Source organism: Schistocerca piceifrons, chromosome 3, assembly GCF_021461385.2.
Source record: "Schistocerca piceifrons isolate TAMUIC-IGC-003096 chromosome 3, iqSchPice1.1, whole genome shotgun sequence".
Lineage (NCBI taxonomy): Eukaryota > Metazoa > Arthropoda > Insecta > Orthoptera > Acrididae > Schistocerca > Schistocerca piceifrons.
In genome coordinates, this window is record NC_060140.1 from 95,085,612 (window position 1) to 95,100,706 (window position 15,095).

At 37.9% G+C, this 15,095-nt stretch overlaps 1 protein-coding gene across 1 annotated transcript in view; it reads left to right on the forward strand.

The window, feature by feature from the left end:
- The window catches only part of LOC124788421 (probable chitinase 10), a 231,877-nt gene that overhangs the window by 121,447 nt on the left and 95,335 nt on the right, over positions 1-15,095 (forward strand). Inside the window, exons 20-21 of the mRNA XM_047255688.1 lie at positions 1,704-1,891; positions 6,556-6,766. Coding sequence (XP_047111644.1) covers positions 1,704-1,891; positions 6,556-6,766 — 399 coding nt within the window. The remainder of the gene's footprint in view (positions 1-1,703; positions 1,892-6,555; positions 6,767-15,095) is intronic.

Genomic DNA, 15,095 nt, shown 5'->3' on the forward strand with positions numbered 1-15,095 from the left:
AGCTTTTTAGTGATTTGACATGCCTTGTCTTTTATCATAATTATCTATACTTTCCGTTGAAATTGGTTAGTGTTTGAGTGTGATACTATCCCATATAGTGACATCTGATATATGGTTAGCCACAATTTAACCTTCTTGAAAGGATGCTATAATCATATTTATCTGTAAGCTATTCCTTATTGACAATAGCGATCTAAGTGGTGAAAGTGTCACTGCAGCAACATCACCAAGTTGACTGAAGAGCCAATGTGCTCTCTGCAAGAAATAACCCCATAATCTCATACCTACTCACTCAACTTTCATTGTTCACTCTACACAGAACCATGTATGTCAGTAATCACGAGCCTTTTCTCATAAAATATCCTCGATCTGTTGCAAGCTTCAAAGGAGTAGCTTCACATGCTGCATACTGTATGAAGCAGTGTGTGGACAACTGTTTGCACATGAGAAATAAGTTTCTACACCTTCCACTTAACAGTGATATAGTAAACCCTTGTAGATAACAGCTATGAATAATTGCTAGTCTTACAGAATAATGTCTTCTACTCTACAATTGTATGGAGGTCAGAATATGTAATCAGCCTAATTGCTTTTGTGTTTTATACATACATTATGTTTCTATCCATAACAGTCAGTGGAATTTAGCATATAAATAAGGAATTGACTCTTTTTTAGTCAGTTTTTATGCATATGGTAGCCAATTACCAGAAGGCAGTTGGAGTTTCACTCTCCATCCACACACTGTATTGTTACTGTGATGTTGCCTGCAGTGTATTTTGTCACCATGTCCACAGTATCTTTCAGGTGTATTGTCTATGTATGTTTGATTTCATAAAAATCACATACTTTCTGTTTTATTCTCATTTTAGCTCTCATGTAATTCCATGGCACACACAGAACATTTGAAAATATTCTACTGGTGGAGTAGTGATGATGTCCCAAATACTGACCCAGTGAAGAGAGAAGGATATAGAGGGAAAAGGGGTACACTGGCATAACGGAGATAAAATACTACATATTACTGACATACTCTGCATTGGAGCCTTGACTAATGCAATTATAAATTATTTTTATTTGTTTTAGTTTACAGTCACACCTTTATTTTGTGGAAACACTCCAAGTTTCAGTATCAAGTGCACAGTATTGGCCTATAACGGGACTTGCTATTGAAATTGGTCGACATTTGACAAAATAAAAATGTGACTGTAGACTAAAGCAAACAAAATGATTTTCTAGTAATAAAATATGATGGTTGGGACAGGCTGGCTTGATCTGTGTCCTGTGAAGGTCTCTTTGTCAGATGCAGAAGGGTCATCAATCGACCAACAAAAACTGAGCATAATGGAGATACTGCAAAATAATGCTGGAGATACATAAAAGGTACAGGAGTTCATTAACAAAACAGATCACGCCAGTATTGGTGAAAGATAAGTATTCAGAGTATCCTGTTTGTGTGATGTAACTAACAACCATCCTTTTGTGGAACACATCATATAATACTTCTGAAATGAATTATAGAAATATATGGCACAACAGAAATTTCAGTAGAAGAACAATGTTTGTTTGAGCATCATGTAAACGTCTTGTAAGTTTCAATGAGGATTATATCTTTTGTTTATTTATAAGTGTGAATAAGTCTGTATTTGTAGAAGAAATTCTTTAATACTTACAGTTAGCTATTTGTTTACTTTAAAACTTTTCAGAAGAACCTTCAGAGACAACTGTAGGTAGCACTACTTCTAGTACAACAGAGAATCCATGGTGGACACCAAGCAAACCATCTGAGACACAAGCAACTACGACCACTACGGAAGTACCTTGGTGGAGCACAACAAGACCACCACGGCCACCAACAACTGAAGGGAACAGTGAATGGGTGACGACATCAAGGGTATGTACACAAGTGTATCCTTCAGTATTTTGTTATTACAGATAACAGAGATTTATAAAAGAAAAGTACAAAAATATGGATCTTTTGTGCCTTTTATTTGTAAATGTGGAATTTTTATAGCAAGCAGCAATGGAGTTACTTATAAAAATGTTACAATGATTTCTGAAAGCAAGAGAATTAAAGGTAAATAATCAATGCCACATTCAAATTATGGATACAAATGTCTTATTTTTGTAAAATAAGAAATATATTTAGAGAATGGAGAGACATGATGATGGCTGAGCTAGTTTAGGACACTTTTATCAAGACATTTTAGAGTGAAAACCTATCAAAGCTGGTTCCAGCCATATGACCACCTCCCTATGCCGTCTTGTGGTAGTCAGTGTAACCTCTGGCAGTGGTGACATCGGGCTATCAAGGCAGAGGTATAGCATAGCTGTTTGTTATGAACTGAAAATTTGCTGCAAATAGTACTGCTAAATGTTTGACCCTGTCACCAAAATTTCAACATACCTCCATAACTCACAAAATTTTGTCAAATAACTCACAAAATAAAGTATAATGGAAAATCCAGGGTGTATTGGTGGAATTGAAGGCAGCGTAGTGATGGAATAAGAACAGGGAAGGGGTAGGTGGGTGAAGGTAGTGTCTAACGAAGGTTGAGGACAGGAGGGTTACGGGAAGATACAATATATTGCAGGGAGTTTTCATCAACACTTCTCAGAAAAACTTGTGTTGGTAGGAAGGATACAGATGGCACAGGCTTTGAAGCAGTCATTGAAATGAAGAATGCTGTGTTGGACAACATGCTATGCAGCTGGGTGGTCCAGCTGTTTCTCGGCCACAGTTTTTTGGTGGTCATTCATGTGTACAGTCAGTTTGTTGCTTGTCATATGCATGTAGCACAGTAGCTGCAGCTTAGCTTGTAGATCACATGACTTGTTTCACAGGTAGCACTGCCTTTGATAGGATAGGTGATGCCTGTGACTGGACTGCAGTAGGTGGTGGTGGGAGGATGTGTAGGATAGATCTTGCATCTAAGACTATTATAGGCATATGATCCATGAGACAGGGGTTTCGGAGCAGGGGTTGTGTAGGGGTGGACGAGGATATTGTGTAGATTTGGTGGGTGGTGTAATACCACTGTGGGAGGAGTGGGAAGGATATTGGGTATGACATTCCTCATTTCAGAGCATGAGGAGAGGTAGTCGAAACCCTGGTGGAGAATGCAAATCGGTTGCTCTATTCCTGGGAGGCACTGAGTTACAAAAGGAATGCTCCTCTGTGACCAGACAGTGGGACTTTGGAGGGTGGTGGGTGACTGGAGAGATAAGGCATGACAGATCCATTTCGGTACAAGTCTGGGAGGGTAATTACAGTCTGTGAAGGCGTCAGTGAGACCCTTGGTATATTTCGAGAGGAACTGCTCATCACTATGGATGCAATGGCCATGGGTGGCTAGGCTGTATGAAAGGGATGTCTTGGTATAGAATGGGTAGCAACTGTCAAAGTGGAAGTATTGCTGGTGGTTGGTAGGTTTGATATGGATGGAGGTTCTGATGTAGCCATCTTTGAGGTGGAGGTCATCATCAAGGAAAGTGGCTTGTTGAGTTGAAGAAGAGGAGTGAAGTGAATGGGGGAGAAGTATTGAGGCTCTGGAGAAATGTGAGTAGGGTGTTCTCACCCTCGATCCAGATCACGGAGATGTCATCAATGAATCTGAATTAGGTGAGGGGTTTGGGATTCTGGGTGTCTAGGAAGGATTCCTCTAGATGGCTCATGAATAGGGTGGCAGAGGATAGTGCCATGTGGGTGCCCATTGCTGTACTCTGGAATTATTTGTAGGTGATGTCTTCAAAGGAGAAGTAATTGCAGGTGAGGATGTAGTTGGTCATGGTGGCCAGGAAAAAGGTTGTAGGTTTGGAAGCCATCAGGTGTTGGCAAAGGTAGTGTTTAATAGTGGCAAAGCCAAGAGCATTAGGGATGTTATTGTAAAGGGAGGTGGCATAGTGATGAGCAGGGCACCCTGTGGTTACGGGAACAGAAACTGGGGAGAGTCAGTGAAGGTAAAAGACACTGACAATTTCCTCTGCTGACTCTAGATATATTACATCATACCCATTTTGTGTGTAGCCAGTTTATATAATTTAGTGTCTTAAAAAACTGATGTTATATAAATAGGAAAATTTAGTTGAGAAAACTATAAAATTAAAAGAAGCTGAAATGGTTGGCCAAAATTTTTCCGTCAAGAGGAAAATTTCTAACTACTGCCAATAGAAATATGTAAAAGTAAAAAAAAAACTATCCTATTTTTCAGGATTGTTGTTTCCTCCATCAAAGAGGAACTGGCAGGAGAAGTTTAGAAAGGAGGAGTAGATCACTCAGACCCAGGATGTGAGGGACCCATCTGTTTTGGGGGTGAGGAGAGACAAAGATGAAAGGGGACACTTCAGAGGAAGTTCATATATCAATTTTTTCTCCATATTATTCATCAGTCACTAATCATGTACATGATATGGATTTTGATATGAGCATGATAATGTGATCTTACATTAGAATTACTCATTTCATTTATATTTCACATTAAAATTTACAAACTATGTTTGGGATACCACACTATTATAGAATTCTATTATAGAATCAGTGTTTATAACACTGATTAAGAGGTTCTGCAAGTACCTGTCAGAGAAATTGTGTGGTTAGTCTCTCACTCCCAGGAGTAGTCTATTCTACAGCTTTATGCTAATGTATTTAAATTTATTTTGGAATTTACGTATCCTACTATATTCTAAACCTATATCATTTCTGTTTCTTGTTCCATAATTGTGGACAGTGCTTATTGAAGTTAATGTCTTTGGCTGTTTTTTTCATTGAGAGGAGAAAGACTTTAATATCGCTGTTTGGAATGCCTATCATTGATCTTATTGCTCTCTTTGTAATAAAAACACTGTTTTTGCATTGGTAGAGCTGGCACATATGACATTTCCATAAGTTAAGTGAGAGCCAAAGATAGCATAATATGGAGACTGAAGCTGTTTCGTGCTGATACAGGGTTTCAATTTACGTTGTAACTAAATCACTCATGTTAGTTAAACACCCAACTACTCCATGTGTGAATCCAGCTCAGTTGTGGGTTGAAATGAATATGTAATAGTGTGGCAGATTCACAATCATTTATCTTTTCACATAGTTTATGGAGAAAAAAGTATATTGTTTTGCTTTTATTTAATATTAGTTCATTTTTGAGTAGCCTCTATGCAGGCATTCCAACCGTTGTCAGTTTTCCCATTTCACTTTGTCTATTTTGGAATCAGTCATTACAAGAGTTGTATCATCAGCATATATTACAGGCTTGTAGGGCAAACGACTAGGTGAATCATTCATGTACATTAGAAAAAGAAAAGGGCCAAGGACCATACCTTGTGGCACTTCCATGGGAGCTACAATTATTTGTTGTATCAACTTGTTTCCCATTTGATAGATACAATTTGATTAATGGTAGTCCATTGTGCTTAATACAATATTTTTTAAAGTTTGATATTAGGACATAGTGTGATACAATGTCAAATGCTTTTCTTAGATCAAGGAGCATAGCACAGGCAAAAGAAAGGCTTTCAAAACAATAAACCAGGCTTAAAGACACACAGTGAAGAAGAGATTAGCTTTTTGTTCTCAAAGTAGCTGCATAGTTGCTCTTTTGTGCAGTGTTCTATGACCTTAGATATTGTGAGAATAATAGGTAGTTCCCCTACCCATTTTGCTTTTCACCTTGAGGGAGGAACCATCTGTTATGAAAAATTAGATACTTTGTTCTACTTATATATTTGGTTATTGGCAGTACTTAGAATATTACCTCTTGAAATACTGGCCAGTCATACCGTCTCCTTATAGTTATGGTATTAACTTCACCTCACAGTTTTGAGTGCTACCTGTATAACAAAATGCAAGGTCACATTAAGAGATAATTCAGAATAAATGCAGAATGTGGGAACAATAAGTACAGTATCCCTCAAGGTCTGGCGTGGCACTGAATGAATAGTTCTTGTTCTGCAGCAGTAGACAAAAGAGGATATGATTGGGCAATTAATATGTCATGGGGGAGAGCTTAAAGAAGAAATTGGGATCAAGCTAATCAGAACCCACTTTCAAACAAAAAGAAGCAAAAAAGTGAAAATGATCTGCATTGGGTTTTCTCTGCACCAGAACAACATATCTGATCAGCAGTAATTTTCTGTATACAGTGAAACTATCCAAATTACACTGTATTTCCATACAATGTATTAAGTGTGTAACAATGAGACATACATTAAAGTATAAATATCATCTCTCTCCTGATACATTGATTAATACAGGACCAAAGGTGATCTGATGATTTCCTTATGTCTCACTCACTTACTTTTATAGTTTTCATTCTATCACAGTAAGAGTAACATGTAAGTTGAAAAATAAATGGGAGTGAATGACTGAACAGTCTGGAATTTTACAAATCAATAAATTGGTTCTCCTGCTATTTGGCATCAAACAAACTCTATGAAGATACAGGAGAAAAGTTCATCTCTACAGGTAATTGGTGGATTTTCTTCATGTACATTGATTTAAGAATAACAGATTTGTTGTCTGTAAAAGATTAACTGCTGTTAATGTTATTAAATTTTCTGCCTCAGCCTACAACTACCCAACAGCCATCAGAAGAAGTGTCAGAGTGTATGAATGGTCAGTATTATCCAGTGGCTGGGTCCTGCAAGAGCTTTTACATTTGTGTCAATGGCCGCCTCATCAAACAAACTTGTGCACCTGGCTTGGTGTGGAATCAGGACCAAACTATGTGTGACTGGGGCTTCAATGTGAAGTGCGCAGATGATAGTGAAAGAGAAGGTAAGGAAATTTTTCGTTATGTTTGCTAAATTTTTTCCACACATTTCAGTCATTTTAAGCTCTTTAGTATGTGAACTTAAATTTATAATCTGACTGATATTCATTTGATTACTTTGTTTCAGTCAGTCCATCAAAAGAGCTATGTTTTCTTAATAGGTTGCATGACACACATTTAAACAACAATAATTAGCTAAATGACCCATAACATTATTTCTCAGCAAGAAATTGATGTGATGTATATCGATGAAAATTGTGGAGATGGACCCATGAATTATAAACATTTTTCTTTTTTTTAAAAAAAAGTGTTGAAGTTGCTGTTTATCTTAGCAATAATACTGGCAATTCCACCCCTTGTTGAGAAATGCCAGGAAAGATACTTGAAAAACGTGTTTATACTGCATAGTAAATACTCCAAACTAACCTTTATTTCCTTTTTCTTTTTGTCTCTCCCTTTCTTGATGTTGTCTGTTTATTTATGGTCTGTGAATACTCAAAATGACTTAACCACAAAAGCTCTGTGTTGAAAGCCATTAGAGAATAGATGCTAAAGTAAGCACTTTTTTGTTAGTTGTTGTTGCTTCACTTCTTGACGTTTATTCTCCTGGGGCTCACGAAAAGAACTCTTGTTCTCAAATTAAAACTATCTCCTTGCCTTTCTTTGTGCCATTAACAAAAGAGGACCATAGAGGAAAATATGTTTCTCATAAATTTCCAATGAGACGTAACAGTTGGCCACTACTTACCGTCACCAGACCAGAGGAAATTCCAAGCACTGGCCTACAGAAACACATAAAATTATTACTAACCACTGGTTGCCTGGCTTCATCTGGCACAGACCATTGTCATGTGTGTGTGAGTTGTGTTTGCTTGTGTATGTGTGTGTGTGTGTGTGTGTGTGTGTGTGTGTGTGTGTGTGTGTTTGTGTGTTGTCTGTTTTCAATGAAGGCCATGTTGGTTGAAAGTTCATTTTCCAACAGTCTTTTTGTTGTTCCTATCTGCGACTCAGCATCTTTGCTATATGGTGAGTAGCAACTATCCTTTTCATAGTATTGGAAAATTGTTACTCGTTCTCCTTTGATAGGGAGGGAAGATAACCTTCCCCCACCTATCCCTCTTTCCTCTGAAAGCTATGTTAGTTTTGTGACGACACAAGCTGGGATCTCTTTACTTCCTCTCTTGTTTTGCCATCTGCCTCCTTAAATTCGTTTTATTTTCATTTTGGCCTAATTACCTTTAACATACATGAGTATAATCTGCATTTCCATAAAACAAAAAGGTTGGCCCTCAGTCTTAAGGAATATACCACCAGATCTAATTTTGTGCTTAGTTTTGTGTATGTAATTAATTTCCTAATTCATTTTGACATTTCCTATTTAATCCTTTTGATATAGGGTGAAATCAGTAATTGTTTTGTGACTTACATTCTATTGTTGTCTTATAAATAAATATAAATTGTGTACTAATTATAAACATTTGGAAGAAGAACTACTAGGATTCTATAAGTATTTATTTGGCTCTCTTCGAAAACATATTAACAAAGCCAGCCCTTAATTAATTAAAAAATAATTACCAGGTTTGTCAAAAGTATTGTTTGCATAACTGTATCTGTTAATTTCATTAGTTAAACAGATAATTCAGCCTAACCTTTGTGGTACAAGAAACTGTTAAAAAGAACCAATTTTTCAATGTATTCAGTTAACTGAATGAGTCATGTTTTAATTGTAATTTCTGTAACTTAAAAATCGAACAATGTATAGTTTCAGTGCCTATTATTGTGAGGATATATAAAGACCCAATTTTTGGTCCTGAGACAGTCACTCCACAGCCGATTTTCAGTCAATAAACCTGTATTGGTTAGGTCAGCAATTATGCATCGACTTAACCGTGAAATAAGTGTAACACAAATAGGCCATGTGTTAAAACAGTGACAGTGTCTGTTCAGTAGTACCACATGCACCATATTATTCTTCGAGAACTGTGTGGTTAGGTTTTTACTGCTTACAGATGTTCAACAGTAAATTATTGTAGCAGTATGCTTACATTTTCCGGCAAAGTAGTAATGAGGCTTATCAAAAGTTAACCTATAGTGAACTGGCCATATTAACTGTGTAATATTGGGGGATTGTGAACAGCAAAAGGAAAGAACTGTGAAATGCAACTGTGCAACTGCCGGCTATATCATTTACAATAGTCAGTGTTGAACTTCCACCCCCCATTTTTCAGCCAGTATAACAATACAGTACGTCAAACCCAAGAACTGTCAATGAAGAAATAAAGCAGGTGAATGTCACATTTCCTTTTGCTTTTAATTAATTCTGTCGATAAATAGTTGGAACTTTGCTTCCTGAAGGTGCGGGTTAGCCAGTCGTCCCATTGCCTTCTTAATTTTTCAGTTTTATCATTTGAATTTTCCATTTAATAAATAGAGTCAAAGAAATGATAGAGGAGACTCAATAAGATTTTTTGAGAAAGGAGGCATAAATTATGTACCATAAAGTTAAGTTCTTTAAGAAGCGATACAAGAGCTGCCAAAAGTTCTTCAAGAAAAATAATAGTACCATATTCTCCAATGAGCTGAACATTGCTGAGAGATGGAAACAGTACTTGTTTCAACTTCATGGCATTGTAGATTTAGATCATCTGCCACCCACACTGAATAAAATAAAGAATCAGACAAAGGTAGCTGAAAGTGAACAAAAGTCCAGGAGAAGGATGGAATCCAAGCAGAAGTAATTCTAGCCAGAGGGGAGAGACTCCACAAGAGAATTCATCAGCTAATCAAAAGGATCTGGATTGTGGAGGTAATCTGAGAAGACTGAAAGACAGTGGTCATTTGCTCTAACACAAGAAAGGTGACATAATGGACTGCACCAACCCAGAGGAATTGCTCTCCTGAATGACTGCTTTGAACAGTTGTGCAACTGTAAACTGGATCGTATCCAACCATTTGCAGAAGAAGTGAGTGGCAAATACCACAGCAGTTTCAGAAAGGACCATTTAACTGTGGACAACTATATGTACTGCATCAGCTAGCCAAGAAATATGGTGAAGTGAGACAGAATGGCAAATTCTGGACAATATTGCTGATGCTGTATCAAGAACAGCTTCAGTAGCATGTTACCTTAGCTGTCAACCCCCATCTCCAGCATTACAGCAGAAGATCGAGAAGCAACACGATGATGTCAGCAGAGGTAAGCAATTGCAGCAGATGAACAGCCAACTTCATATGCATGGCAATTGTAAAAACAACACCAGAATGGAAAAGTAGCCGTGTACTGTGTCTCGCCACCCAAGGAAATAAAGCCAGGCCGACATGAGTCAGCATGTGGCTACACTTCTCACTGGCAGCAACAATGCTCCCTCAGACCATGGGAGTTGTCAACCAAGAAGCTGACAGACAGCAGAGGAGGCAAATTCAATGACATTACCCCATGCAGTGCCCAAGAAACCAGAAGGGGATGCCTAAGGATCAGACAGTGATGGAGTGAATTATGGAATGTGGCAGACAATTATTGTTGCTGTTACAGTAGGAGTAGACATAGTTAGATTTTGTAGTAGGTGTAGTTTTTGTTAATGACAGAATTACTTGTGGTGATGGGAAGTAGGATGTAATGATGTTTATAGTACAATTAGTTGCTGATGTATAGAAAAAAAATTGTGGTTGGTAGTAATAATTTGTGTATGAATGAATACAGCCTGTGTTTAAATTATAAGCAACAGGCTACAACGTAATAAATAAATAAATATTGGTGAAGACCTTCATGAACTCTTTATAGATTTTAAGAAGACTTACAATTGCATCCATTGGGAGAGCTTGATGAAATGTCTAACAGAGTTTGGAATGCCCAATACACTTGTCAGAGTAGTTCAAGTTTGTCTCTGATTCAAAAGGCAAAGTGGAGCTTGGGAACCAAGTCATAGAGAGCCTTAACATAAGGACAGGACTGAGACAAGGATATGGCTATCCTGGTACTTGAAAAGATAATAAGGGAAGTTTCCTATCAGAATTTTGAAGGGATTGAGGTAGAAGATGAGAAAATTGTACATCTCACATTTACTGTTGAAATGACACTGTTGTCCAAATCTGAGGAAGAGTTAATGCAGATGAATGACAGTGTTGAGATGGCAGGGTTAAGACAGGTCTCACTGTGAATGAATCAGTGACTGAGTATCTGGTGATGAAGAGCACTCATGCCTATTGAAGAGGCATACTCCAATCTCTGATAGTCAGAACCCAATCCTAGAGGAGGCTTAATATCAGGGGATAAACTTTACAGAGGTTGCATCATGTGAAATCAAAGAAATCAAAGCAAGGATCCAAGCCACTTCTGTCTGATAAGCTTTTTAAATCACACATTCTCTTAAGGAATTTCAATTTCCACCCATACAAAACACTGATTCAGCCTTCAGGGATACATGGTCATGAAACTCAGATTCTGTGGAAGAAAGACTTAAGTAATCTTCTCATTTTTAAGCAGAAATTCATAAGGAATATCTGTTGTCTGGTACAAGATTACATCATTGGGGAACAGAGGATCTGGCATAATTGTGTAGTGGATGAGATCTACAACACAAAGGATGCTGTAGGCCTGGTGAGAACAAAACAGCTTATATGGGCAGGGGACATCATTTGGATGGATAGACACCAGTGACCTGGGAAATCCATGTATTTTACTCACTGCAGAAGAAGCCCACATGTCAGACCAAAGAAAAGGTGGAGGTATGGAATCCAGTTGCTTCATATCAACATATAGGGGGACTGGTGACAAATAGAAATCAGTGGAAGAGGAGGCTTGTAGCTGTGTGTGGTCTTCTGGACCTGATCGCATAAAGTATTTTTTTAAAATATGGTTAGTCTCCTGCTGAACTCATGCCAGCATCATACAATACATATGTTACATCTTTCTGCCATGTTTGTAATTTTTTCAAGGAGATACACTATTTACAAGTGAATCACTGCCAAACTGCACTGAAGATGCATACATACTTCAATTCTGTCTGCAGAATATGTGCTTTTTTTGTTTAAAAACAGAAACATTCATTCCCCCACACCAACATCCATTCCCCCACACCATTCTGGGCCATTAGAGACTGTATCAAGTAACTATGAGTCACTTCTGAAATCCTTTTCTATAGTCAAAAATGTTGCATTCTTTCTCTGCCCATCTGCCTCCTCTCCTCTGTCCAGGCTCTCTTCTGCTTCTGCTTATTGTGGAAGCTCTGAAAGCTGTTGAACAGTGATCGTAGAGACATCATCCTGATTCAGTCCAATGCTCTCATTCCATACTTCCATGAATCATTTGTCAGAGACTTAGGTCTGTTGCTCAGTACATGAAAAATGTGCTTTGTTTGTTGGGATGTGTGTGTCCTGAACACAAGTCCATAGAAATTTAATCATCATTTCCTTACTCGTACTTCCTAATGCCATCAGCTGTTCGTTATCCATCTTCCTTGTAGGCTGTACCGTCCATTTATTATCTTGGGAGCCCTGACTTTCCAAAGGATCTTGTGTTCAGACTTCTCAGCATCCATCAGTCACTCCTTTCCTGTCATTTGTAGGCATTCTCTTGCACATACGCAGTCAAGATTGTGCACTTTAGTGCTTGAGTTAAGCTTTTGTTAAAACTGTCTTTGTCTTATATAGAACATGTGTCCTATGAAAAGCAAAGGCCATCTTCTCTCTCCTGCTGTTTCTGGCTTTTCTTTTGCTAGTTGGCATTCATACTATTTTACCAAGATATCTGAAATCATCCACTTCCCTATTTTACTGTACTCTCTTGTTAGTTAATGAGATACTATTGAGTTGCTGTTTGTGTACTTTGGCTCCTTGAGAGAAATTTGGAGGACAGATTTTCCTGCTTTTCCCTTTAGGATGTTTATCTGTTCTGCAGTTGTCTATGTGTTTCTTGATAGGATTGCCAGGTCTTAGACAAATTCAAGGCAGTTTATTGCCCTTCTGTGAATCTACAATATGAACATTGTTCAATGAGTCTTTCCTGACTCACTCTCAGATAACCTCAGACAGTTCCTCACCCTAGTTTTAATTAAAAACTATCTGGAGAGTTCTTCCATGAAGATTACTTTTGAATATATCTGCATTAGAGTTTACATGATAAATTGACTATCTTTAGGTCCACTCCAAATTCTGTTAATGTGTCATACGATAATTCCTGGCTGATCTAATCGTAGGCTTTCTTAAAATCGACAAAGACCACCACTATATTCTTAGAGGAGATATAATTTTCCAGTAATCTTTTCAGACTCCATATATGGCAAACACAAGATCTCCCTTTCCTTAATTCAGCTTGATGACTTACTTGCTGCACCAGCTTAACCAACAGTGTTTTGGAGAGTACCTTGTAAGCCTGAGATATGATACAAATGCTATGGTAATTGTTCAGGTCATTTCTATCTCCCTTTTTGTATAGTGGGAAAATCAGTGGTGCCTTTCATTTACTGGGTAATATTCTGGTTTCCCAAATCACTTGTGCCTCTTTGCTTCAGGCATCAGTGGTGATTTCTCCTCCATTTTTAAACATTTCTGCCATCATCAAGTCTTCTCGGGTGGCTTTTTGTTCTTCACTTCGCACCTATCCCCCATAAGTCATCAAGAATAGGAGGAGCTGAATCATTGTTTGTTTACTTTGTGATTATTCTTGGCCATTTTTTCTCTGTGTTTTTAAGTTAAGCAGTTTCTCGAAGTACTTGGCTAGGATCTCACAGTTTTCTTTGTTGCCCATTGCCAGTTTCCAATTACTTTCTTGAAGTCTAGACTTTCTCCTGACTGTACAGAGAGTATATACAGCCTGCTTCCACATTTCTTTTTACACTGAAAGCTTATCTTCTGTTTTGCTTGTGTCCCGTAATCTATAGGCCATTGCTGTTTGGTCAATTGGCTTATTTCAGTCTTCAGTCCACCATGAGTGTGTACACTTCCTCTGTAAAGGTGTTACCTCTTTTGCAGTAGGTACCATATTTTTCCAAATATCCTGTAAGGTCTATGTTTTTCTCTATTAGAATAGCTCTTTAAAATTAGATTTATTTTGCTTTAGTTTATCAGAATCAGTACTTACAACCCGGTTCTGAGACAGTTTATTTTTATTTAATGGAAGTTATGTGAGCCAAAGTTAGTTCCTGACACCACTTCTACATTCATAATTTTCCTAGTATTCAGTTCGTATACTGCAACATGCTCCAGCTAGAACTCACCAAAATCTTCTTGTGGAGAGTGCCAAGTTTTCTTTTTCCTGGGATGTCTTTTGAAGTAAGTAGAAATAAGTTTACGATCAAAGACTGCACATGCATCAACAAGTCTTCTGCCATTTTTATTTGGCCTGTTGTGAGCAGGGTAGTTGCCAGTGATATTTTGAAAGTTTTGTGTTGAAATCCCCCTTTAGGATTTTGATATTATCAGTTGGGTTTTTTTGTAATTCATTCTTCAGCTGGTCCCAAAACAAGCCTACTTTTTCAGGGTTTCTTTGATTGTCTCTGTTTGTGGTTGTATGGGCATTGAACAATGTAATTTTTTTGCACATTTGAATGTCTGCAAGAAGGAGGGATGAGGTTTGTTATGGAGTCACTTGTTTGTTTGTGAACACAGAATGCTGGCCAAGTTGCTGTATGCTTACTCCAATCATCTGTCTAGTTTTCCCTTTGAGTATTCTCTAATTCTCTGAACCAAAGAATGCTTGAATTCTTTAATAATGTCTACTGTAGTGCAAGTATCACAGTGTTTTGTTTTTCCATCTTATCTATAGTTTATTTTAGTTTCCCAGTCTCAAGTGGGATTTGCATGTTGACTGTTCCAAGATAGTGACACTTCTTTATTCTTGTATTAGATATTGTTACATTGACTAGTGTGTTAGTCTCACTCTTATTCCTGGGAGGACTTCCAGATGGCTCTGACTTCAGCTTGCGCATTGGTACAGGCCTCCCAGAATCAGAGAGCTTCTGTGTGCTGCACAAAGCAATAGTGGATTCCCATTACTGATTACCACCTGGGATAGTCTTTTGCAAAGTGTTTTCATCATGCATTTAGGGGAACTACACTTGTAAGCCCTGTCATTGGGAATGTTCCTATTCCACCGCTGAGGCTGTTCACCAACATCCTTTTTCTATCAGTTGATATGTGGTTTCTTATTTGGCTAGGCCTTATTTGTACTTGTCCTGCATATCTACAGGAGCATTTGCTATCAGCCATTGGGACATGCTATGTTGGGATTGAGAGCTCCCACTCGGTGTCTCACGAAGGACTCGGCCCAGCCCTTACTTAACTGAGAGCTAAACCCCCACATAAGCTAACTGGCCATGAAATTGTTGTTATTCATAA